The sequence below is a fragment of the Spea bombifrons genome, chromosome 3 (assembly GCF_027358695.1).
Source record: "Spea bombifrons isolate aSpeBom1 chromosome 3, aSpeBom1.2.pri, whole genome shotgun sequence".
Lineage (NCBI taxonomy): Eukaryota > Metazoa > Chordata > Amphibia > Anura > Pelobatidae > Spea > Spea bombifrons.
The window spans coordinates 6244618-6271975 of NC_071089.1; the positions used below are offsets into that span (position 1 = coordinate 6244618).

Below are 27358 nucleotides of genomic sequence, written 5' to 3' on the forward strand. Positions count from 1 at the left end.
TTTCTATCAAAAACAAGGAAATTCCTAAGTCGTAGGTGGATGTTTACGTTTGCTGTAGCCAGCCCCTGAGTATGTATTTATATACTTACATTACTCTGCGGGATGAAGTGTATTTGAGGCATTTGGTAAAACCTGCGCTGAAGGTCTGATTCTGCCAGTGTCTGCTTCTCAATGTCCCACTTGGCTCCGTCCAGAAATAAACCGAAAACACGAACTCCTTCGCTGGGTGTCGGGGACGCCTGCTAAAGCCAGTAAAAGCTTTTATGTTATGTATTCTTTTATATAGCGCCATCATATTCAGTGGCGCTGTACAATGTATATATGAGCAGAGACCTTTATCCCTTTGGCATTGTATTGTCTGAATTCATAGAACATAAAGTATGCTTTTCTTAAAAAATTTTAAAAAAAAAATTTTCTTCAAATAAATCACTTTTTCATGATAAAAGCACATTGGGACACTACTCACTGTACCTTAATTTGCAGCATGTATATAAATGTATAGTCTTAAGCTGCAGCGTTTCCTTTAAGCAGGGGATGTGATATATAAAAGTTATATATCGCAGTCTGGGTTTTTTTTATATATAAAAAAAATATTCTATTTCTATTGTTACAGTTTCCAGGAGTTCTGATAAACTAATGGGATCATCTGTTTGCTGAATACACAGAGCTAAACAGGTGACGCCAACTGATCCTGTCGCCCTAATTAAACCCTTCATAACATTTTGCTCGTGTTTTTTTTTTTTTTTTTTTTTTTACTTCTGTGTTTTTATTACACAGACATTTCAAACTCACGCACGTGCACACGCTAATACCCCATGACACCACCGTGGAACTCAGGCAATTGTTTGCATAATGGCAGGGAAGATCCGTTACTGATGCAGGCCGTATGCGACTTACGCTAAAAGCTGTAGAGAGTAGATTTTGCCTTCTAGTTGCTTCCGGAGAGTCGCTTGGTGATGCCTGGACGAGGTGTTTAAAGGACAGAGAATCGACTGATAATCCTTTCACCCGGCCGTAGTTCTGCAAAACGGCCGTCAAGAACCCTGGGCAGATGATGACAGAAATAAAACGAGCAGAACGGGTGACGTCGTGTTGTTATGAGGCGTAACGTATTTTGTGAGCATTCTATTCTTTTCATCAGAGCTGAGATTTGGATTGAGCTCAACGTATTGGGTTCTACTGGGAATTCGGCAGTAAGGCTTGGAACCTACCACATGTCTGATGAAGCATCTGCTTTTTTTGTTAAAAAGCATTATTTTATTGAAAACAAATGCCTTCTTACCTTGTGGGAAAAAAAACGCTGAGAGCCAAAAGGCGCTTGGTTGCTCCATGAGGAACGAGCTGGGAACGTCGAGATTCTCTTGGTTCTGCGAAGAGTTTGGTCTGGAGTATTTAAATCTCCTCTGAAGCCCCAAAATGTGTCCAAGCCTAAAGGAAAATAAAAATCATCTAAACCTCACGGAGTCACCCGCTTTCAAATTGGTAACCATTGAGGGGGTAACCATCCACAGATTCACGTGCCTACAGAGATTTACACACACGTGCCGGATATTATGCATAGAAACGTTCCAGTACGTGCAGCTCTCACCTCTCCTGAACGCGCTCGAGGAAATTCTTGGCCCATGTTGCAAAAAACTCAAGTCGTTGCACAAGATCGTCCACCCAGGAACCCAGCAGTTTACAGGACTCATACGCACATTTCTGGAATATTAAATTACAGCATCAGGAATAATGAATAATAATTGGGGGTTCCCTAAACAGGGTAACACGATTGGATAGAATGGGGATCCTACCGAGACAGCCTGAAAAGGCTTCATTACCCATCGGATGAGAGCTCTTTGTTGGAGAGGAGAGACGGTTACAATCTGTACATGAAATGACAGGCGGCTCACCTGCCAGCGCACCGGCACTTTAAGGCTCAGCAGAGAGTTATAAACCTCCTCGAGGTCTTTGTTGAGTATAATCTCTCCTCTGATCGCTTGTTGTAGAGAGCGAAGCGAAACGTGGATGACGGACAACAGATGGTTAAAGCGGTCAATTTCCTGATGTAGAACTGTCACTAACGCAGAGTTAATCAGCGGATCAAATCCTGAAAGAAACAGAACACTAAAGCTATACAGATACTGAGAAAGCAGTGATCCCCCAGGCGATACGTTGTAACATTCATATGCGATGTTTGTGGCCCTCGAGGGCTGGAGTTGGGCAGCCCTGATTTAGGGCATAGTAGCTGGGAAGAAGAGCATCAGCAGAAACCAATGTTACAGCAAGAAGACCATGTGACGCCGTATGAGCACTGGTCTACTAAACGGTATCTTCAGATTGTTGGCTGATTTACGCTGCAGAAGCCAGATCTATATATTTTCTCATGTGGTGTGGTCTAATGAGGTGAAGGCCGGGCTATGACATCATACTCGGAAACTTCCAGGCTGCGGCTAACCGGAGCCCTTCCTCTTTGGGGGAGCGGCTTCATGAGGGGTGGGGCAAGCCATGCACATGTGCGTGTTTACCCACAAACATGGGCTAGTCTAGCCCCAAACACCTTAAATTTGTATGGGGTGGGAGGGGAACAGGGTGGGGTCTAAGCTGCCTAAACGCTGCTCCTGTGACCTGGGGATTTAGCGCCATGACCCGGAGAACTAAAGACTTGGAGCTTCACCCAATCGGGAGACTAATGAGGTCACTCATGCACAATGTACAATGTAAAAATATTATTGATCATGATTGACAACATCAGCCTTTGGTTACAAAGATAAATTAAATATACAGTTTCTGTTTTTATGTTTTGAGTTCAAACCTTTGGCTGATCTGACAAGTTCTTCCCAGGCAGGATCCGCTAACAGCGAAGCCAGAGTAACCCGGTCCCCGGATGCATTAACGGGGGCATTCTCTGTGCTTTTCCCTTCCACTGTCTGTCCCAATACATTAAGAATATGCAAAATAATCTCCAGGACTATCTGGTCGTTGCTTTTTTCAGCTCTGTAAAAAATATTGACATAATTAGCAATAAAAATACAAAATGACCAAAAAGACCAAGAACTAGAATGTGTCTGATCTGCTGACAGATCTTATGTTTTTATGTAAGTAATATAGGCTCAGATATTGTTGTGTAGGGTAACAATGTGCCGGTCCATTCGTTACACCCCAGGACTATCTCGGGTGTATGGGGCAGCATTAAATACCCCATTATAAATACCCTTAGGTTTAAATACCAACCTGTCTGCTGTGTGCTCCACGCTGATCCTGGACTGCGAGCGGATCGCCAGCTCTAGGAACGCGTCGGCCTCAGATTCCTGGTAGGCTCTCTCTGCCTTGGGATGCATCCCAAAGATCTCAGGGGAGTCGGCGTCAGGGAGAGACCCCAGGTAATCTATGTAATCTTGTAGTGTGGCCCCGTCTGGCAGTGATCGATACACCTGTGCAGACACAGATAAGAACCCTGTAACAAAGTACGGGATGGCAGGTAACAACCGCCCGACCCATTCATTCCTGCTGCAAAAACCTCAGACCTGCAGCAAGTGTCCCTCAGGACTGGATGAGCGGCAGCGTGGCTTTAGCATGTAGACTGCAACCTGTGTACTTTTACACAGATGTGATTCCTCACCTCTCCTGCCCACCATGTACCTCCCCAGAGGGCACATCTCTTTCCTCCTACTATCCCGATCAGAAACCCTGGTTTTGATATCATATCCCCTACGACAAATAACATAAATGCGGCTGCTGGCAGGGCCCAGTATTGGTAATATGTAGCCCAGCCGGCCACTGGCCCACCGGGTATCTGCCCAGCGTGCCAGATGGCCAATCCAGGCCTGATTCTACCGAAGTCTTGCTGATCTTACATTATCACTGGAGAAAGAGTGGTCTTCCTGTAACACGTCCGGATTATAGAAGTTGTCCAAGATGGTCAAAAGACAGCGGCGGTCCCAGGAGTCGGTCACACGGCCTCCGTACACGACTTCCCCGGTGAGATATCGCACGGCCTGCCACGGGACGTCTCTCTGCCCCTCCATAAACAGTCCAAGCATCTGAACCGAGACCTGCAAAGAGATGCACCCTTCAGCCACACGTCTACTGGCCTAACCTCATAGTTTCTCCTACACCATCTATCCAGAGAGAGGCGATCCAAGAGCCATCGTCACCGGCTGGCTGGCAAATGCGGAACCTGAAATAACTCGGCTCCGAGTTCTGCTGTTCTCGTTAAAAGCGACCCAACTAACCTCAAGGTCCGACGATGTAAACTCGTATGGGATGTTCCAACCCAGGGCTCCATACTTTCGTCTTTCATTTACTACGGCGTTAAAGAAACACAGGCTGAACAGCAGCTTTTTCCAGTGCGGTTCCCTCTCTTCTTTCTCGAAGATCTTTTCTGTCACCACCCCGGTTCCGCTGCTGTCAAAAGTCTGTAGCAGCTTTCCTTTGAGGCCTTGAGGGGGTTCAACGGCCACCTACAAGAAGACGAGTTATGGTTGATACAGGAAAGATTCTCAGGGTAAATGTGTGTATTATGGGGGTAAATGGGCAGCTTTTAACAGAAGCATTGAACCTGACGGCAGATAAGAACCACTCAGCCATGTAGCCTGCCCATTATATCTGCTTTACCATTTGTCATATATGGTTTCAGACTAAATGTGCTGGTTATAGAGATCCCCGGGACATTTTGGGAAGGTGCGCAGATTTCCAGGATCACAGTTGGCCGCAGGGGAGCGTGACACAAGTATGTGTGTGTATGTTAGTATATGCGTGCAAGTATGTTGGCGTGTCTAAGTATGTTGGCGTGTCTAAGTATGTTACTGTGGGCGTGTAAGTATGGTACAGTGTGTGTGGGTATGTTACTGTATGTGTGTAAATATGTTAGCGTGTGTAAGCATGTTACTGTAGGAGGAGCTTTCATGTCATGTTTGGATAATAGGTTTACGTTAAAAATACACCAAGCCTCCAAACCCTGACTTCTATTAAACTCACAGGTCTTACCTTAAAACCTTTCTGTAGAATGGAAACTGGAAAGGCGGCGTCAGGCTTGGAACTTAACCAGAGCCTAAACTGTGGGTCTGTGGAAGCGCTATTAACTTCGAATCTGAAATAAATAAATATATTTATATGTAGTGGGGTTTGTTCACCATAGGAAGGGTCGGTTTGGGAAACGGACGAGGACAATCAGGGGTTAAGCATTTGAGATGATCCTGGATGGTAAGCCTCATACAGATCACAGTACAAGACCCGTTTTGTGCATACGCCATGTATTTCCGGTTTATGTTTTTCTGGTTAGGGTGCCCGCCAAGACACACTTGAGTTGTAGATGTGGCCCTGTTTGTAGTTTGTTATCAGAGTCTTCAGTGAAGTGACGCCCGCCATACCTGTTGACAATTTCCTGCAGTCTGGGCATAAAGGAAGCCGCCAGGTGGCAGTTCTGAAGGAACACCCAGCGGCCTTTCAGTCTCTGGGCCTTGATGATGAGTTCCTCGGCTTTGGTTCCCTGACCACGTCCCAGGGAAATCATGTCCAAATGCATTGTGCTGCCCCGCGTCTCCAGAGCGAGCCGTTCCAGCTGACCGACCGGATCCGTACCTGTCAAAAATCAAATATATCATCACTGAGAGATTCAAAAGGAATTACACCGCATAACGACATACGATTAATAAATCTCTAACTCTCCAACGCCTAAGAAACTACCCTCGGATTGGAAATTGGAACCTGTATAACCTAAGCTGCAATATTTCTGTGTACTGATTTTTTTTATTTGTTATTATATTGCTTTATTTAATCCCTCTTTATATTTGTGACTATTGGTCTGTTACTTCCAAATATTACCAAGTGAAGCCATTTCTCGCCTTAAAAACTCCCAAAATATGGACTCAACCTAGTGCACGTGCTCAATCAGGTCTTTTACATATCTAGACATACAATAGCCTAGTCACCATGGGAATTGGTGACTGCTCTGGGCTGAAGCCCCTTCTTCCCTCGCACACAACACTACTCGGCAGCCCCTCTACACCCTGCATCCAACATGGACTGGCAGTCCCTACACCGCACACAACTTGATAAAGCAGCCCCTCACCTACCTGAACACAAGCAGACTCTCACAGCACACAACACTATCCAGCGGCTCCTCTGTGCACACAGATTCTCACACTGGGTGGAGTATACAGCAAAGGTCCAATCATAATCTACTTTGCTTTAGGCCCCGCCCAGGGTGACCGACAATTCCCACGGCTGCAAGGCTTTTATATGTAGGGACGTTACCACTCATTAAATTAAAAGTTGAGGATCAGTCTACTCATTATTAGTAGCTGAAAATTAATTAATTCAGACACAACAAGAAAAACAGCAGCTGGTTAACAAACATTGGTCGCTGACTGGTACGTGATTGTTACTCACCCGAGGAGAGAATGAAGATTAGTGGGGAGCAGGGTGTAGACGCTTCAAAAGCTTGTTTAAGGTTCATCCTCCTGCCCTGAACATACCGAGGTCCCATCTTCTCAACAACAAACTCGCGGACAGCACTTATTAAACACTCCGGCCGAAGGACCTTAATCTGAATGTGAATAAAGCTCAGTGGTTATTACTAGAAAGACACGGGAATCCAGGGCCAGCCATGACGAGATGATCCTGGCACTTAAGTGCGGCCGACCTGATATATATCACACATTTACAAACTCATCGTGTAGAACACTGTCAGGATTGTAAGCTTGCGAGCCGAGCCTCTCCACCTAATGTATCGTTTTGTCTTAGTCTGTTAATTCTCGTCTTGTCAGACCCCTTGAATTTATGTATTGTATGAAGCGCTGCGTAAACTGTTGGTGCTATATAAATAAAAGATAATAATAATAATAAATAATAATGCAAATTTTAGAATATTTTCCTTACCAAAATAAGTTTCTGAAAAGAGGAAAGTTCCTCCCATTTAAATATTATTTCTGCTCTGGATGAGGTCTCCTCGGTGACCGTAACATCTTAAAAAATGAAAAGTGCATAAATGTATTAACTGTTCTCAAACTCTTCATAGACGTCAATCAGCAACTTAACACTAAAGATAAGTTAATGGGGAGGAATAATCATGCAGATCCCGAGAGCAGGAAGTTAAGATGGCTGCTCCTGTGGTAATCTGGCTGTTTTTAAAACATAGTTATTGCTTATATTAAATTATAAACCGGATGGGAACCACACAGCTGTAATTACATATATTCTCGATATTCTCTATATTCAGCGTAACAACGCATGTAATAATAACAGACGCATGTAATAATAACGGACGCATGTAATAATACCAGACGCATGTAATAATACCGGACTATGTAATCAATACCGGACACGTAATAATACCGGACACGTAATAATACCGGACACATGTAATAATACCGGACACATGTAATAATAACGGACGCATGTAATAATACCAGACGCATGTAATAATACCAGACGCATGTAATAATACCGGACACATGTAATAATAACGGACGCATGTAATAATACCAGACGCATGTAATAATACCAGACACATGTAATAATACCGGACGCATGTAATAATACCGGACGCATGTAATAATACCGGACACATGTAATAATACCGGACGCATGTAATAATACCGGACTATGTAATAATACCGGACACATGTAATAATACCGGACGTATGTAATAATACCGGACGTATGTAATAATACCGGACCTATGTAATAATACCGGACGCATGTAATAATACCGGACGTATGTAATAATACCGGACGCATGTAATAATACCGGACGTATGTAATAATACCGGACGGATGTAATAATACCGGACGGATGTAATAATACTGGAATCCGGTGGAGCGTTCTGTCCAATTACCTCGGTACGGCTTGTGTAGAAACCGATACGCATCGTCCGCCTCTGAGAACGCTCCCCACTGCCCGGGGTTGGATGACAGAGACTCGCATAGCGATGAGAAGGACTCCAGGTTTGAGCTCATGTATTCACACTGTCTCCACATGGACTCCGTCCAAGGTTCTGGGGGTCTGTCGCAAGAACCTGCGCATAGACGAAGGACAATCGCAGAAACATTTCCTTACATTCTTCTCATTCCGTAATATTTCTGTATATATTACACCCTCTCCTGAGTTCGCTGCCCCTTTAAAATATAACGTATATAATTTAACGCGGGTAATTATTTTCTGTTGCTGTTCTATTTAGTCTGCTACATTTAACCCTTTTGTAAGTAAAGCAGCATTAGAAGCATCAGCCCCGGTGCTGCAGAATTATTTAATCATGTGAAATGTTCATTGATAATTTCTCGACACTTTTGTGTGACGTGAGAGATTAGTATGAGAGGGATCGATGTTATATCCACCTGGGTTAATTTACCTATATCTTTAGACGTACGTCTGCTTTGCTCTTTGTCGTCGGTAATTGTTGAGTCCTCCGATACTCCTTCACTCTCTGAAAATGGTAGATTAGTGGGAATTAGTTATGTCCGATTTGGTATCTGAACACTGGAAAATGTTATGGCCAGCATGGAATATTGTAATAAAAATAACATTATTTATTATTATTATTTATTATTTTCTGGGAGAAACATATACTTTTCAGCGCCCATGGCTTTTTTTATGCTGTTTGTCTTTACCTTTGATTTTGGCGTGCGGCTTTTTGTCCATCATGCTGGCCGCCAGTGTCATGGAGTGCAAGAAGAACTCCCACTCTGTATTGGGCAGCGGTTCCTGGGTATTCCCCGCTGGTTCTGCGCCATCGCTGCTCCTCATGATGCCGGTGCTTAGCATGAACGCGAAGCAGAGCTGGTGTTTGGTGAAAAGCCCGGACGATACAATCTGAACAAAACAACAGGAAAACACAAGACTGTGTTACAGGATTGAGAAGGTATCACAAATATATTGTGTCATTTATGGTGCAGGCAGCACTATGTCCTGTAGTATATTTATGCAATAGCGCACCCCCTGTTGTCTAGCAGATTTGGGGTCCCCGTATCTTCATGCACGGTTTGGGGCCAATGATCCCCAGTGGTGTAGCTGGGTGAAGCAGGGAGATCTCAGCCAGACCCTCAGACCCTCAGACAGCCATGGACATGTTTGCCAATGGAAGCAAAGAGCATCCCACCCATCCATTACAAATCACGTGCGCCTCTGAACCTTAACTTTACATACCTTTACACAGTAATGGCCACCAACTCTACCACCGCCTTGTAGGCAGACCAGCCCTGTATGTACACCACCGACATGAACACACCTTGTAGACGTTTCCTGTTAATGTATCCATAATGTTTTGAAGGTGGCTCTGGATGTCCTCATTTCGGACACGTGACGCTTCCGGTGCCCCCCTCTCCCGGCTCCGGGGACGAATAGCTCCAGAAGACGATATCCGTGGTTGGGGTATGTTCACAGCTCCCATGGACTCCACAAAGACCCGGCGAAACCAGTGCAGGGAAAACTGGTACATATAATTCAGGTGAATGAGATCGGCCACCACAAAGTACAGAACAGCCCCCCGCTTGGCGACTGGGAGGTAGACTCCACGAGCCGCCTCGATGGTAGCTTCGGTTCTCCTAGATTCGTCGATCCGCTGAGCTATCGCCCTTGAAGTCATTTTGGATTTCTGCAAAGTGTCAATCAGGTCCAAATCATCCAGCAAGTGGCCTGTATATAAAAGACATTGTTACAAAACATGCGCAGAACGTGTAGTGCGTATACCTGCCATGCTGGGTGACTGTGTACTGGCTTTGAAATCCATGGTTCTAGAGAGTTAACCCTTCTCTTTCATGTAAATGCCATTATATTGACATATTTTACAGTATGTTGTATTTCCTTTAGTCAATGCCGGCCCATATAACTCCATACAGCGCTGGGGGGGGGTTATTATTGTTCACTCCTTCCCCAAAATCCCATGGGCTTTGCTCATTTTCTCCATCACTTATACGTGCCAACAAACCTTCCGTTTTCTGTAGCAGGGTGAGCGACTTCTCCTCCAGCTCATGGAGTGTGAACTCATTGGCGGCGATGCTCTCAAGTAACTGAATGCGCTGTTGCTCTAGTTCTGGTTGCTCATGCGCAACAACTGTGGACAGAAGCTGGTCCTGGAGACCTTTAAATGTCACAGTGAAGTTGATCATAGTGACCATTATACAAACCGCTGGTAGGAAGTGCGGGTTAGGAGACGACGTCGTCATATACAGCCTAAAATAAAGAAAATTAACCAATCTTATCAAAACAGAAAAAAAAAGACCAAACTGGCTATTGATGACATCATAAATCAATTCATGCTGATAGTACACAATGCAATGACCTACGTTACAGTCTGAAGACTCCTCTACCTGGCTAAAGACAATTCAAAGAATGCTCTACGTTTATCTGTGAGATACAATAAAGGCGACTCGTTTCTCCAGAGGAGAATGTTGGGGGAAGGAATTAGAATGTTGAGTTTCTCCAAGACAGATATATTGAGGGACCGTTTTTTGGAGACCATTGTGAATTCCTCAAGGAGAGATGACCCTTGGGGCCAGAGTTGATTTTAAGGATAGCTTGTTATAGTTGTTGGATTTCTCCATTGGATACATGTTGAGGATGTGATTGATAAAATTAAGAAAATGTTTGCTGATAACGAGGAAAGAAGATTGTAGAAAAATTCTCCAGACCGTATAGATATTGAAGACTGTTACTGAGTTTTTGGTGAGAATTACACACAGGAATACATGAATAGATGGGATTGAGGAGATATTGATCAGAGACGACCCTTACATGGAATTCACCGCTGTTCCTTCAGGATAGATCCATGGAGGAAGGGAAGCGTTTCTGCACTTCTCTTTCTCCGTGAATCTATCTGCACTTCTGCAAAAGGGCGGGGCCACGGGGACAGCCTCTCCCCTGTTCCTCCAATCAGGAAAGAGGGTGTGTACAGAAGTTTTGCGGAAGTGGATCAGGAGGCCAGGTACATGGAGAGGAAAACTAAGAAAGAAAGACAGAAGAAAAAGCAGAGGCAAGAGAAGAAGAGCTGTGGGAAAGGAGACAGGGACACGGAAGCGGAGAAGGTAGGGAGACATTGAGAGGCAGCGTGAGAAAGTGTTAGAGAGTGTGAGAGAGTATGGAAAGCAACCTTGTATCCGTTAAATACATACTGACGACAATCAATAATGGGCCAAGCTATACGTACCTAAAATTGTGGTTGTATTCTATTTCAGAATCACCGATCTTTATAAAGTCTTGTCCAGCTCTTCTGTGAGTTTGTTTACCTAAAACAGGCTTCAGACTTGGGTCCAGGTTTTCCGGGACATCCTAAAATAAGAAAGTATGTAGACCTTTAATGTTTTTATGAGGTCCACCAGCAATCAATACGCCTTGATCTCAATAATCGTAATGATGCTTGTGCAATGAGTTACCTGCAGAAGGACGGGTTCTCCGAGCCGCATTGCATTTTCTATGGCCTTCATGTAGCCAGGATCAGAAGCTTGGACTATCTGCAGCCTGCCGCCCTCCATCTGACAGATCCACTTCTCCGCCTGACCATGAGAGTCAATCAAGAGCGGCCAACGTTGCCCGTGCTTTACCAGAATTGCATTTTCGGTTGAATATGGGTCAGGTGGAAGACCTTCTGTTTCCCACGTTTGGACCTTGAAAGGCAATCGATACAATGTCATTCAGAAACTTGTTTAAAGGAACACTTCTATTTCCTAAATTATTAAGAAGCTACATCTCAATTGCCCACCGTGAGCGGAGTAGTTGGTCAGCAGGTGAAACAGGTTGTCGAGTGCTCCTTACACAATAAAAGTGTTCCTCAACTGAGTCCATACTATGTTTGCAAAATGACATGACATGCTTGGAACAGATGACGCCAGGCCAGAGACTTTGGATTGTGGAAGCTCATGTCATGAAGAATAATTTGGTTTAAAATGACTGATATCAAGAGCGATCACTAGCCCAGAGTTTTGAGAAGGTGTTCTTGTCTTACACAACGGACACAATAAGATCTATGACACTGGTCGAGATGTTGAAATGTGCGGCACAGATAATGACTCCATCCATAAGATCATCGGATTCTTTACCTCATTCTCGGAAGCCATCGCTTTAATAATCGAGTAGTCATCAGACACCGGGATCTCGTGCAATTTACACAAACGCAGCCATTCGTCCACGAGCTTCTCCCGATACTCGGATGTGAACGCCCCGCAGTACATAATAAACGCGGCGGAAACCAAGGCCGTCCCCATGATGCCTTTCAGCCTCAGGTCTAACTTGTCGACTGACTCCTTCCATCTCACCTGTGGGCAGTAAGAACATTGCTAGGTCCACCCTGAGCTTTAAATGTGTTATTACATACCATGAAACATGTAAAGTGGTGTAGATGGTGGGTTTGAGCAATTAATTAATTATATGTCTTTAAGGGCCATCAAGTGTGATGCCATGTACCAAGATATCCAACCCATGACATTGTTCAGTAAATGTAAAGTTATATTCACCTTCTCTTCATCCAGAGCTGTTATTAACATGCCGGCAGTCTTCAAGCGGTCTGCGGTTAGGCGCTTACGATGTGCCAGACGTTCCTTCTCGGACACGCTTTCCCTGTACTGCCTCTGCAATAACTGCTGATGTTCTTCAACCTGAAATCAGTATAACATTTCGTTTAGAGAGTACAGATCTCACAAAACTAATGCAATAAGAGGAATATACACAATGAACAATAACATGAAGAAACACAAGGCATACTGGTGCAGAAGAGGGCATTTCTGACACAAAGTCCCCGAATCATTGAAAAACATATAATAGCAGTATATTTACGTCATCCTACAGTCCAATTGCTGACTGTGGGAGGTAGTGTTTTACGTGTATCCTCTAACCGTGTCACTAACAGTGACGTCCTCTCCCCCGATTTAATTTCTGAATCTAAAATGCCTCCACGATTTTTGTCCAAAACGGGCAGGAAACGAAATTCGTTGTCAGAAAATAAATGGGTAAAAAAAACGAACGGAAAAATTTGTCCGAATAGTTTTTGGCCAAAAATATTATGACTCTTACGCTCTGGATTTAGAATTCGGTCATAGAACTGGTGACCGGCTCCGCAATCACTAACTTGTTTGTAAGTTTTAAATTATCTTCCATAAAAACACACTTGTATACTTTGGCAAACATCACTTGGCCTATTAAATGATAACGGGGCGGCGGGGAACGGGCTATGTACCCCTGCGATTCGGATTTACTCCCCGTTTTGCAAAGGGCTGGGTCACTTACTGCTGCTAAACTTTTCTGTTTTTGTTTCAGCCGTTCCTGCGCAAGTTTCAGGGCTTCCTTGGCCTCTGCCACGCGACGCTGCTTTGGCTCCACCGTCTGGGGTAAACAAAAAAATTAGTCTGCGCTCTCCTATCCTTCCCATTTACTCACCATGCGCAACAAACATACCTTCTGTACTTGATGATAATGCTCCAGAGCCAATACCCACTGGCACAGGGAACGGCAGGCGTTCGATACGGAGCCGACAATCTTGGGGTTAAACTCTGGTTTCTGTGAATATTGTCGTAATTTTGTAAAGACCTGGAAATAGATACAGTAATTCAGTTAGCTGAAAATCGCAATAAATGTCGCTTCCACGTAGAGAATATTAGGAAGAAGATCTGGAAATTACTAGGTCATAAGATTCTATCTCACAAAACAGCAACCATCAGAGCAGTCTTCTAGAAAGAAAAATATTGTATGATTCTCACTCTTATCTGACCCTGATCTACTAGACAAATACCCCGACTCCTTATCATACTACACGTGGGACACAATAGAATAACTTGGTCTTAATCACTTCACCAGACACTTTGGCTAATGGAAGTCTATGGAGGAACGGACTTCATTAGCATTGTTACTGTACACAGTGCTGGGGGTTATATTACTGTATACAGCGCTGGGGGGTTATATTACTGTATACAGCGCTGGGGGTTATATTACTGTATACAGAACTGGGGGTTATATTACTGTATACAGCGCTGGGGGGTTATATTACTGTATACAGCGCTGGGGGGGTTATATTACTGTATACAGCGCTGGGGGTTATATTACTGTATACAGCGCTGGGGGTTATATTACTGTATACAGCGCTGGGGGGTTATATTACTGTATACAGCGCTGGGGGTTATATTACTGTATACAGCGCTGGGGGTTATTACTGTATACAGTGCTGGGGGTTATATTACTGTATACAGAACTGGGGATTATATTACTGTATACAGAACTGGGGGTTATATTACTATATACAGTGCTGGGGGTTATATTACTGTATACAGAACTGGGGGTTATATTACTGTATACAGCACTGGGGGTTATATTACTGTATACAGAACTGGGGGTTATATTACTGTATACAGCGCTGGGGGGTTATATTACTGTATACAGCGCTGGGGGTTATATTACTGTATACAGAACTGGGGGTTATATTACTGTATACAGCGCGGGGGGTTATATTACTGCATACAGCGCTGGGGGTTATATTACTGTATACAGCGCTGGGGGGTTATATTACTGTATACAGCGCTGGGGGTTATTACTGTATACAGCGCTGGGGGGTTATATTACTGTATACAGCACTGGGGGTATATTACTGTATACAGCACTGGGGGGTTATATTAATGTATACAGAACTGGGGGGTATATTACTGTATACAGTGCTGGGGGGTTATATTACTGTATACAGCGCTGGGGGTTGTTACTGTATACAGCACTGGGGTTATATTACTGTATACAGCGGTGGGGGGTATATTACTGTATACATTGCTGGGGGGTTATATTACTGTATACAGCGCCGGGGGTTATTACTGTATACAGCGCTGGGGGGTTATATTACTGTATACAGAACTGGGGGTTATATTACTATATACAGCGCTGGGGGTTGTTACTGTATACAGCGCTGGGGGGTTATATTACTGTATACAGCACTGGGGGTTGTTACTGTATACAGCGCTGGGGGTTGTTACTGTATACAGCACTGGGGTTATATTACTGTATACAGCGCTGGGGGTTATATTACTGTATACAGCGCTGGGGGTTATATTACTGTATACAGCGCTGGGGGTTATATTACTGTATACAGCGCTGGGGGTTATATTACTGTATACAGTGCTGGGGGTTGTTACTGTATACAGCACTGGGGGGTTATATTACTGTATACAGCGCTGGGGGTTATTACTGTATACAGCGCTGGGGGGTTATATTACTGTATACAGAACTGGGGGTTATTTTACTGTATACAGCGCTGGGGGTTATTACTGTATACAGCGCTGGGGGGTTATATTACTGTATACAGCACTGGGGGTATATTACTGTATACAGTGCTGGGGGGTTATATTACTGTATACAGCGCTGGGGGTTATATTACTGTATACAGCGCTGGGGGGTTATATTACTGTATACAGAACTGGGGGGTTATATTACTGTATACAGCGCTGGGGGTTGTTACTGTATACAGCGCTGGGGGGTTATATTACTGTATACAGCACTGGGGGTATATTACTGTATACAGTGCTGGGGGGTTATATTACTGTATACAGCGCTGGGGGTTATTACTGTATACAGCGCTGGGGGTTATATTACTGTATACAGAACTGGGGGTTATATTACTATATACAGCGCTGGGGGTTGTTACTGTATACAGGGCTGGGGGGTTATATTACTGTATATAGCACTGGGGGTTGTTACTGTATACAGCGCTGGGGGGTTATATTACTGTATACAGCGCTGGGGGTTGTTACTGTATACAGCACTGGGGTTATATTACTGTATACAGCACTGGGGTTATATTACTGTATACAGCGCTGGGGGGTATATTACTGTATACATTGCTGGGGGTTATATTACTGTATACAGCGCTGGGGGTTATTACTGTATACACTGCTGGGGGGTTATATTACTGTATACAGAACTGGGGGTTATATTACTATATACAGCGCTGGGGGTTGTTACTGTATACAGCGCTGGGGGTTATATTACTGTATACAGCACTGGGGGTTGTTACTGTATACAGCGCTGGGGGTTATATTACTGTATACAGCGCTGGGGGTTGTTACTGTATACAGCACTGGGGTTATATTACTGTATACAGCGCTGGGGGTTATATTACTGTACACAGCGCTGGGGGTTATATTACTGTATACAGCGCTGGGGGTTATATTACTGTATACAGCGCTGGGGGTTATATTACTGTATACAGCGCTGGGGGTTATATTACTGTATACAGCGCTGGGGGTTGTTACTGTATACAGCGGTGGGGGGTATATTACTGTATACATTGCTGGGGGGTTATATTACTGTATACAGCGCCGGGGGTTATTACTCTATACAGCGCTGGGGGGTTATATTACTGTATACAGAACTGGGGGTTATATTACTATATACAGCGCTGGGGGTTGTTACTGTATACAGCGCTGGGGGTTATATTACTGTATACAGCGCTGGGGGTTGTTACTGTATACAGCACTGGGGTTATATTACTGTATACAGCGCTGGGGGTTATATTACTGTACACAGCGCTGGGGGTTATATTACTGTATACAGCGCTGGGGGTTATATTACTGTATACAGCGCTGGGGGTTATATTACTGTATACAGCGCTGGGGGTTATATTACTGTATACAGTGCTGGGGGTTGTTACTGTATACAGCACTGGGGGGTTATATTACTGTATACAGCGCTGGGGGGTTATATTACTGTATACAGCGCTGGGGGTTATTACTGTATACAGCGCTGGGGGGTTATATTACTGTATACAGCGCTGGGGGTTATATTACTGTATACAGCGCTGGGGGTTATATTACTGTATACAGCGCTGGGGGTTATATTACTGTATACAGCGCTGGGGGTTATATTACTGTATACAGAACTGGGGGTTATATTACTATATACAGCGCTGGGGGTTGTTACTGTATACAGCGCTGGGGGGTTATATTACTGTATACAGCACTGGGGGTATATTACTGTATACAGTGCTGGGGGTTATATTACTGTATACAGCGCTGGGGGTTATTACTGTATACAGCGCTGGGGGGTTATATTACTGTATACAGAACTGGGGGTTATATTACTATATACAGCGCTGGGGGTTGTTACTGTATACAGGGCTAGGGGGTTATATTACTGTATATAGCACTGGGGGTTGTTACTGTATACAGCGCTGGGGGGTTATATTACTGTATACAGCGCTGGGGGTTGTTACTGTATACAGCACTGGGGTTATATTACTGTATACAGCACTGGGGTTATATTACTGTATACAGCGCTGGGGGGTATATTACTGTATACATTGCTGGGGGTTATATTACTGTATACAGCGCTGGGGGTTATTACTGTATACAGCGCTGGGGGGTTATATTACTGTATACAGAACTGGGGGTTATATTACTATATACAGCGCTGGGGGTTGTTACTGTATACAGCGCTGGGGGTTATATTACTGTATACAGCACTGGGGGTTGTTACTGTATACAGCGCTGGGGGTTATATTACTGTATACAGCGCTGGGGGTTGTTACTGTATACAGCACTGGGGTTATATTACTGTATACAGCGGTGGGGGGTATATTACTGTATACATTGCTGGGGGGTTATATTACTGTATACAGCGCCGGGGGTTATTACTGTATACAGCGCTGGGGGGTTATATTACTGTATACAGAACTGGGGGTTATATTACTATATACAGCGCTGGGGGTTGTTACTGTATACAGCGCTGGGGGTTATATTACTGTATACAGCACTGGGGGTTGTTACTGTATACAGCGCTGGGGGTTATATTACTGTATACAGCGCTGGGGGTTGTTACTGTATACAGCACTGGGGTTATATTACTGTATACAGCGCTGGGGGTTATATTACTGTACACAGCGCTGGGGGTTATATTACTGTATACAGCGCTGGGGGTTATATTACTGTATACAGCGCTGGGGGTTATATTACTGTATACAGCGCTGGGGGTTATATTACTGTATACAGTGCTGGGGGTTGTTACTGTATACAGCACTGGGGGGTTATATTACTGTATACAGCGCTGGGGGGTTATATTACTGTATACAGCGCTGGGGGTTATTACTGTATACAGCGCTGGGGGGTTATATTACTGTATACAGAACTGGGGGTTATATTACTATATACAGCGCTGGGGGTTGTTACTGTATACAGTGCTGGGGGGTTATATTACTGTATACAGCACTGGGGGTATATTACTGTATACAGTGCTGGGGGGTTATATTACTGTATACAGCGCTGGGGTTATTACTGTATACAGCGCTGGGGGGTTATATTACTGTATACAGAACTGGGGGTTATATTACTATATACAGCGCTGGGGGTTGTTACTGTATACAGGGCTGGGGGGTTATATTACTGTATATAGCACTGGGGGTTGTTACTGTATACAGCGCTGGGGGGTTATATTACTGTATACAGCGCTGGGGGTTGTTACTGTATACAGCACTGGGGTTATATTACTGTATACAGCTCTGGGGTTATATTACTGTATACAGCGCTGGGGGGTATATTACTGTATACATTGCTGGGGTTATATTACTGTATACAGCGCTGGGGGTTATTACTGTATACAGCGCTGGGGGGTTATATTACTGTATACAGAACTGGGGGTTATATTACTATATACAGCGCTGGGGGTTGTTACTGTATACAGCGCTGGGGGTTATATTACTGTATACTGCACTGGGGGTTGTTACTGTATACAGCGCTGGGGGTTATATTACTGTATACAGCGCTGGGGGTTATATTACTGTATACAGCGCTGGGGGGTTATATTACTGTATACAGCACTGGGGGTTGTTACTGTATACAGCGCTGGGGGTTATATTACTGTATACAGCGCTGGGGGTTATATTACTGTATACAGCGCTGGGGGGTTATATTACTGTATACAGCGCTGGGGGTTGTTACTGTATACAGCGCTGGGGGGTTATATTACCTTATCTGGGATACTGTCCTTGTCAAGGTTCACCAATCTTTTTAGAAACCCCGGATCTCCGAGTAAGAGTTTGGCCGTAGCCCAATCTGCTTTCTTCTGCAGAAGAACGCAAACTGCATTCATGACGGTCAGCACCAGAAAGGGGGGGTGCGTATAAACTCTGAAAATACAAAAAAACAAAGCTTAGAAAAATGTTTGCATCATACTATAATTTAGTGTTCATGCAGAACATAATGATTGGTGGCTGCTGCTAATCCCAATTGCTTAATTTAATCTGTAAAGGAAATGAAGAATGTAGGATTTGCTTTAATGAAGAGTAGCGGTTATAATCATGTAGGGGTCAGTAACTACTACCTCTGTGGAGGGTTTTTTAATACAATAATTCAGGTTTATTAATCATTATTTTTAGGTAAATCAAAATTTTGGCCAAGCATTGAGCAATGCATGTTAATAATGTATTAATTATTAATTAATTCATTCATATTATTTATGTACTTCTGGCAGCCACTCACTTTACTTCGGAGATGTCAGCTTTGTCCAAAGAATCAAGCGCGGTCACTGCTTGCTGCAAGGCCGGGAGGACGTCACTGAGCTCACGCAGGGCGTTCTACGGAAGGATAATCCCGATTTTATTATATGTACTATTACAACCACTACATATTCTATAACATGACACTACAGAGCGATACAGACAGAGAACAGAGACGACACACACACAGGCGCCCCGCTCGCTCCAAATGATGTAGGGAGGTACAGGGAAGCCCTCGGAGCTCCTGGGTAAACTCATTCTGGACTAACGCTCCAATACATTGTATCCGAAACTGAAAGTTTCGAACAGGACTCCTGGATTACCTCGGCATACTGTTCAACGATTCTTGTCTCCTCGGCCATAACTTCTTCCTCCTGTTTAACAATAGCTCGGACCTGCTCCACCACCACAGAGTCCTTCCGGAGCTTCTCCATCAGGACTTCTATCTCCTGCAGTAAAGAAAACAATAAATAAAGGTAAAAATGGAATACGGTATGTTTTACTGGAGTCTAGAAGGTGGCGGATGAAAACTAGTAGAAAAACTCGAGATTATTCTAGAGGGGCTGTGTAAAGCCAATCACATGATGCTGTGATGTCATATGATGTAAGAGCACAACAGTGATTTAGGCACCAATGGATTGAGATATCCCAAGGTGGGCATTCACAGGGTCTACATTCTCTTTTGGGTCATACCTTTGTTTTTTGTTCTATTTGGGGTCCCAGAGCCACGAGTTCTTGTTGCATGATTTCAACGGATGCCGCTGCCTCCAAAAGCTTAGATAAACCAGTGAAAAAGCGGTTCCTAAATTAAAAGAGAGTAAGGATGAAGGCTGCTGGTCACCGCCGGCCTGAATACATCCAATGATTGAAATGAGTCCCCATGCGCTGCGATATTCCTCATCCCATTACCTGTCTGTCAGAAGCTTTTCTTTCCTCGTCTTTAAGATGTGGGAAAACGCGCCGATGAAGCCCAGGTAGTTCTGAGGTGTGATGTAATAACGTCTTCTCGTCTCTTCGTGAAATTGAGACACTTTTATCGAGACGCTCTTGTGAATTTCAACGCACGCTTTGGCGATATTATTCTGGAGTTCCTGGGAAGCAAATTTAATCAAAGAGACGATAAGACTTCCCCCCAAAAATAAACGGTGTTTTCACCAACGTTTGGAAACAATGCTGATCATACGCTCAGAATCTGAAGATTTGGTTGATTCTGGGCATTGATCTCTTCCAACCATCCCTCTCACACTTACTCAGGATGCTCAAGAGGGACAAACATGGTGCAATTGCCTTTTTTTAATTGTATAGAACAAGGATATCTGAATTAGATATTCTGAATGATCGTGGAACCCTGCCTTCTCCTGCTACAATTATTAGACGTTTCTCCTACCGCAACCATGGAGCATTATTAGGAAAATACTGAAAATAGATCTTACTTTTAGGTTACTAACCCCTCATAACTTTAGGTTACACCGGACTCCGCTGGTTTTTAGCGGGAGGGAAGAGGACTCACCTTGTCATCCTGCGCCAGATCCTGTTGTGTGACGTGGTTGGTGGCAACGTCCAAGAGAGCCTCCTGGGGCCACTCGTCGTACCAATCGATTGTGCAGCAGTTGACGATGGAAGGATGTGAGCGGCAGCGCTCGCGGAAAGCGTGTCCAGCGGGGCTCAACGCGAGGACCAGGTGAAGCTTGCAACGGACTCTCTAGGTCAACAAACAGAAATAGAACTCACCTTACAATCTAAACAAGGAACCCTGATTGTTTTAAGTATGTAGTGACTCCATAGCTATGAATTTGGCCACTATGGAGAATATGAAGGAACCCAAAGAATTTCCTTTAGAGAAAGCTTTCCGACGTATTACCCGTTAGCATTGTTCTCCACGAATGTCTTCTACATATTAACTAAATTCCCAAGATTTGGGCAACAAATTAGGAAGCTAAAGCTTGAGACCGCTGGGAGGACATCAAGTCTGAATTCACAGCAGAGAACTTGGTAACTTCACTCCACGCCGCTTTAAAAGCGGAATTAAGTTCCAGCGAGTTCAGAAGAGACTCTCCGTCAAAGCCGAACACAGGTGGAACTGAGTGAGAGAGGAGCTTGAGAGAAACTTGGCAGGAGTAAATTAACCTGAACGTGATGGACTCCGCAATATGGAGTCCATCACCAGGGCCGGTCCCACCAAACAGGCAAATTCAGAAATCTCCTAGGGCGCTAAGCAGCTGGGGGCACCGATGCCAGGAGCCTGCATGGCACTGGGCCTGCTGGGAGGTCACATTGTACTAAGAAGGGCCGGTGTGAAGGTCTGTGTTGGGACAAGCCTGCCCTCAGGTTCATACAATAACTCTATTATTATCAGTGAGTAGACACCAATGTCTTGGCAGGGCGTTCTGGATCAGAAGCAGCTATAAGGAGCGAGTCTTCGTATCGCAAACATCACATGGTGAGAATTCGACGCTACCTGCAGGAAGAAGTCCAGCATTGAATGCGCGCTGTCCGACACGTCGGCTTCTAATGCCTCTGCCTTCAGATCCACAAATATCCCGTCCAGCTCTTCCTTGTCGAAAAGGTCTGGAACCTCTCCGGAGGTCAGGATACAGTTTATATCTTCTAAAAATGAATCCTACAACAGATCCCAAACATATACATCTAAATCATTTCAACTGCACAAACAAACCACGTGAGAGGATTGGGAGCAGAAACAGCTAAATGCGGGTAGTGACTGGCAATGGGTATATTTTACAATTTAAGTTGTTTTTGGGACAGTTTTATTTAATAGTTTCATTTCTGTGTTGTTACCTTAACCAAGTCAGCGTCGGTGATGAGGAAAACCGTGTTCTTTCCTAGAACTCCCGTCCGCTTGTAAACTTTCTTCAGCTCTTCCCTGAATTCTGATTGGCCATAATTTTGAGTTAGGGACAACCGGAAGAGCTCGCACTCTGAGATGTAGCAAGCCATGGCTGCACTGGTTATTTTTCCCGTGCCATCCAGGCCAACCTGTGAATATAACACTTTGCTAAAATCACAGCACCGGTTCTCAGAGACAGAAGTAAAAAAAAACCATGACAGCAACAGGAGAAAGAAATAGATAATGCAAAAAAAATAAAAAAAATTGTCAATAATCAGACCAAACTATTTAGTAGATTATATAGTGCTCGGCTAATTAAAATAGACGTATTATTGCAAGGGTTAAATTGAAAGAATTCATGTTTTACTGTGTTAAAATATTTTTTATCTCCTCGTAGGGTTAACTGACTGTGTATTAATTGACTTCTAGTACTAATGCCAGCAGCTGTAGCCATTATGAATTCAACCAAACACTTCAGAAGGTTTTTATTGCACAACTTGCTACAATGATGTTTTTTCATCACTATGGAAATTCAGTTTCTCATGAAAAAACAGCCATAGATGTCAATATAAGTATCAGTAAATATATATTTATATTAATAAAACTAGAAGATTAAACAACACATTGATTACTATAAACCTCCATAAATAAATAATACTAATCTAATTGACTATTGGAAGCAGCAGAGATAATACTCCAGGCTGTAAAATAATGCAAAGGTTTAAAATAGCTGAAAGTTATCTATTATTGATCAATAACTTTGAAAACAGTTACATTCGGGATCAACTTTTCTGGCTGTAGCTTCCTTTATGACCAGCAGGTGGTGCTCTAGTTGTTTAAATACCCGCTTTTCTATATATTTAGATATGTTTGTTGTCTGAAATATGGACAACAATATACACAACAACTGAACTACTCTACTGAATGTAACACCTTTATAACTAAATTCCACATTAAAAAATCCTACCCAGTAGCGCTGAAAACCCGACCCCTTCCCAGAAATAATTCTTAAGCACATAAAATTATCTTATTCATAATTTTTGGCTGAGAACAACTAATTGTCACGTGACGCAAGAAGGCAGAGAGAAAGATGGGAATTTACCCCGTTTTGCCCCCTTTTTTTTTTTTTTTTTTTACTACATATTACTATAAAATACCCAAACATATTATTACTAAATATTATTAATGCGTTTAAATGTTCGGTAGCCAGCTTGCTACAATACTCTCACCAGCATCATGTGACCTCCCGGCTGTCTGAAGACTCTGGCCGCTCTTATAATATGCTCGACGGCTTCTTTAAAGAACACCCACGCGCTCTAGAAAAATAACCAGATTATCTTTAGCATGGCGTTAATACACTTGGTAGGATGTAGAGGCTTACGTTATGCATACATTATGTACTATCTGCCTCTACAGACACTTCTTAAGCTTTATGTGGCATAGTTACCAACAATCTCAAGTTAGATGGGACTAGTTCCCCAGCTAAGGGCTGTCACGGCCAGTCTCCCAAGGGAGCGGAGATGTGACGTGATGAGTATCATATGAGAGGTCGTGCACCAAGGACCCTGGCGAAAGAACCCAAATGACAAGTATTGGGTGAAGAGGCTATTTTTTTTATATTTTTGTATATATATAAGTACTAAAAAAATCTAAAAAGTACTAAAAAATAAAAAAAATTATTCTGGCAATGCCTTGTGGGTGCAAAAATGACCGTTACAATATATAACGGCATTCTGCATCTTTTATATACATACTCCTGAGTTTGCGGAACCGATTTTCATTTTAATGCGATATTCTTCTAGTCTGGATACCAGCAGCTTCTGGTTGGTGACGGGTCGGTAAATCCTGGATTTGTTGGATGTATTCATCTCTACGAAGTCCGCGAACTGGACGGGCTCTCTCATGAGCTTCTCCTTAGACCAAGAAATCTGGGGAAATGAATGGGATGAGAACTCAAATCGCTTTACTGAACTGCCATCACTTCAGTTATAACATGACCATGAATCGTGGACCTGGTGTCATCGCCGAGCATTTTCAGAAGCTCATACTGGACAATATTCATTGGTAGACGAAATGCCCTTTGGGTGACACGTGCCGTCTCCACTGGATTAATCCTGTATCTGCTGTCCGAACTAGTGGGGCTTCAACATTTTCTTAATGACCCCGTATACCACACCTGTTACCTATAGAAGACCATGCTATGGAGTCGGCCAACAGTTCCAGGACAATCCCCGTAGGCTGCCACCTATGTCTCGTAGGTGAGAGAAATCTCTCCAGTGGGTAGATTATTTTATAAAATCTACCCCACAAAGGTTTTTTTTAACATAGAATTCTATGTCAGCTTACTCTTCCTTTAGACTCAAGACCTGAGTATCCACTAGAATTCCGAGCACTTAGAATTCTGTCCAAAAACGGAATCTGAGTCTCCAGGGCTTGCGACATCCAATCAATTTTTTTTAATATTTTTTTTTTGCTTTTTGGAATTTTTGGCTCAATGTATCAGACAGCAGTTTTTATTTTTTTTGGGGTACAATAAGGCAGAAATTTTGTGAAACATTCTTAGATATAACCATGCGTGTGTCTTTAATGTGGCATTTCTTCTCTGAGTTATAGGAAATTCAGATGAAAAAACACAGATTTATTTATTTATGTCAGCGATGAACATGATGCTGGCCCAAGGAAGGAAATGTTCCCAGGTTTACCTTGAAATAATTATGAAGCTCATCCGACAGACACTGATAAAAGACTTCCCTGTCTTTGTCTTCCACGAGACGGTCATGGAACACACGTGTGGCTTCATGTGACAGTAACTGAGCTGCGTGTTCCTTTGTGACAATAACCGACTTGTTGCCCTGAAGAAGTCCTTGCAGGACCTGCACACGATATTAATTTCTCATTTAACAGCCATCTGGGCCCAAGAACCAGTAATAATAATAATAATAATAATAATAATTCGATTCAAACCCACAACTACTCTCTCAAAATACACAATCTCTACCTTTGAGTATTTGGCACCGGGAGTTCCTATATTTTGCACCCTACCTTAAAATGTAGAAACACCCACACTGACTCTTACTCATGCTCCTACTTACTCCCTATTACTCATGTTCTCTCACTCTCTCACATTCTGATTCACTCTTTCACACTCTCACTCAGTCTTACTAATACTCACTCGCTCACTCACACACTCTGTCACACACTAACTCTCTCACACAATGTCTCCCCACCTTCCTCTGGACACACCCTCTCTCTGATTGGAAGGTACAGGGGAGGGGTCATCCCCCTTGGCTCCACCTCAATCAGGGGAGAGGGTGTGCCTGAAGGCTCCGCCTTTTCGTAGAAGTGCTCCAGGAGGGCTGGTTCATAGAGAAGCGAATGAAGAAAGAAGACCTGGGGAGAAGAGGAAGAAGAAAGAGCATAGAAGGACATGAAGAGGCAAGAGAAGAAGTGGAGCTGCAGGAAAGCAGACAGGGATGCGGTCGGCGGAGAAGGTAGAGAGACAATGAGAGAGATGGAATTTCCGGGAGACTTGGGATCTCTGTGTGCCGGCGTGGCAACCCCTGATGGGGCATCAATGGAGGGAAAGAGGGATATTTGTCCTAAAGAGGGACTGAGCCTCCTCAAACATGGACACTTGGGAGCTACAGAATGTAAGATATTACCTTAAAGAGATCTCTTAAATTAAAGGTGTAGTGGCATTTGGCTGGCGTTGGCAGCATGCTCTGGCACATCTTGTAATAAATGGCTATTGCGCAAGAAGATAAAATATCTCGACACTTCTGGATTTCAGCTAAAAAATTATTGTGTTGCAGAAAGGAACCCAACTGGACCTGCAGGGAAGAAAGGAATACAGTAATAATAATAATAATAAAGTGATTTATCATGGATGGATACATTTTCTTTCAGGTAGCCTTTACAGGCTGCGTCAATGAACTATATAATACCAGCGGATCCGTGAATCAAAGGTTTCTAAAATACCTGCTTTTTTAGCAGATCGATAAATCAAATCAGAATTCTCCACTCCTGGATTTTACAGGATTTCTGTACTCGCCTAAGCAGCCAATTCAGCAAAGTACCTTCTAAACGTCACTGGATTCTTATAACCATGAAAATGCATTTTATTTTTGTTAAGTACGGGGCTAATTCATCACTGAATGTGAGTGTGAGAGAGTGAATGAGAATGTGAGTGTGAGAGAGTGAATAGGAATGAGATGGGTTGTTACGATAACCTTTCTAACATTCTATAAGAAAGGATGCCTGCCGCCAGCTTGAAAACGCTTTCAATGATACGTTATTTCTCAGTACAAGTTGTAGTCATCTAGAATTAATCATGAATTATACCGAGGATTTAAAGATACGGACATTACCTGGAAAATATGCTGCAGAGCCTGCACCGAGGGGTGAGGAAGGACGATCATACAGAAGTGTTTCAGGAGACGAGGGCTGATCTCATTCCTCCCTCCACCAGGGGGAGCGCAGGCGCCGATCATAGAGACATCCTGAACATTCTGTGGGACATAGTCATTTGATGTTAACGAGGTCTACTAAACATTTACAGTCTTTTGGAGTCATATGGAGCGTGGCTCATCTCTATGGTAACCTAACCTTTTCCGAGGTCATCAACAGATAAATGTGTTGCCCGTTTAAACAAATTGATAATATTAAATGTGATTTGGCATTGTGCTTCTCTGTTCAGAGACACGCGACCATTAATACGCACCTTCCAGGTAAGAGTCTTGGTGTCATAAAACCCCCCGAGCTCTAAAAACTGCCGTATCAACTCCAGCGGCGGCTGGGCTCCGTACGCTTCAGTATTTGGCATGTTTAGGTCATCGATAAATACAGCCACCTTTGGAGAACAACGTATTATCAACGTAACTATAATTAAGACAGAAATTATACAAATCTAAAATATATATATATATATATATATATATATATATAAATGATAAATGATATATTATTAATGATAATATATATATATATATATATATATATATATATATATATATATATATATGATACAAAGTATTTTTGTTTTTAGGAGCTTCTCTGCGACCCTAAAAGTAAATAACAATTT

At 43.4% G+C, this 27358-nt stretch overlaps 1 protein-coding gene across 1 annotated transcript in view; it reads right to left on the minus strand.

Annotated features, from left to right (window-relative positions):
- DNAH14 (dynein axonemal heavy chain 14) overlaps window positions 1-27358 on the minus strand; it is an 83648-nt gene that overhangs the window by 824 nt on the left and 55466 nt on the right. Inside the window, 38 exon segments of the mRNA XM_053459139.1 lie at window positions 95-242; window positions 898-1043; window positions 1283-1398; window positions 1589-1701; window positions 1893-2089; window positions 2795-2976; window positions 3214-3413; window positions 3837-4034; window positions 4215-4442; window positions 4969-5071; window positions 5352-5562; window positions 6373-6529; window positions 6862-6947; window positions 7821-8000; window positions 8334-8408; window positions 8593-8794; window positions 9210-9616; window positions 9909-10153; window positions 11127-11248; window positions 11353-11583; window positions 12016-12231; window positions 12430-12570; window positions 13199-13294; window positions 13367-13498; window positions 18905-19064; window positions 19417-19511; window positions 19757-19882; window positions 20127-20235; window positions 20343-20524; window positions 20944-21135; window positions 21892-22053; window positions 22230-22427; window positions 23508-23594; window positions 24033-24206; window positions 24981-25151; window positions 25941-26108; window positions 26646-26786; window positions 26999-27127. Of these exon segments, the coding sequence (XP_053315114.1) occupies window positions 95-242; window positions 898-1043; window positions 1283-1398; window positions 1589-1701; window positions 1893-2089; window positions 2795-2976; window positions 3214-3413; window positions 3837-4034; window positions 4215-4442; window positions 4969-5071; window positions 5352-5562; window positions 6373-6529; window positions 6862-6947; window positions 7821-8000; window positions 8334-8408; window positions 8593-8794; window positions 9210-9616; window positions 9909-10153; window positions 11127-11248; window positions 11353-11583; window positions 12016-12231; window positions 12430-12570; window positions 13199-13294; window positions 13367-13498; window positions 18905-19064; window positions 19417-19511; window positions 19757-19882; window positions 20127-20235; window positions 20343-20524; window positions 20944-21135; window positions 21892-22053; window positions 22230-22427; window positions 23508-23594; window positions 24033-24206; window positions 24981-25151; window positions 25941-26108; window positions 26646-26786; window positions 26999-27127 (6226 nt within the window).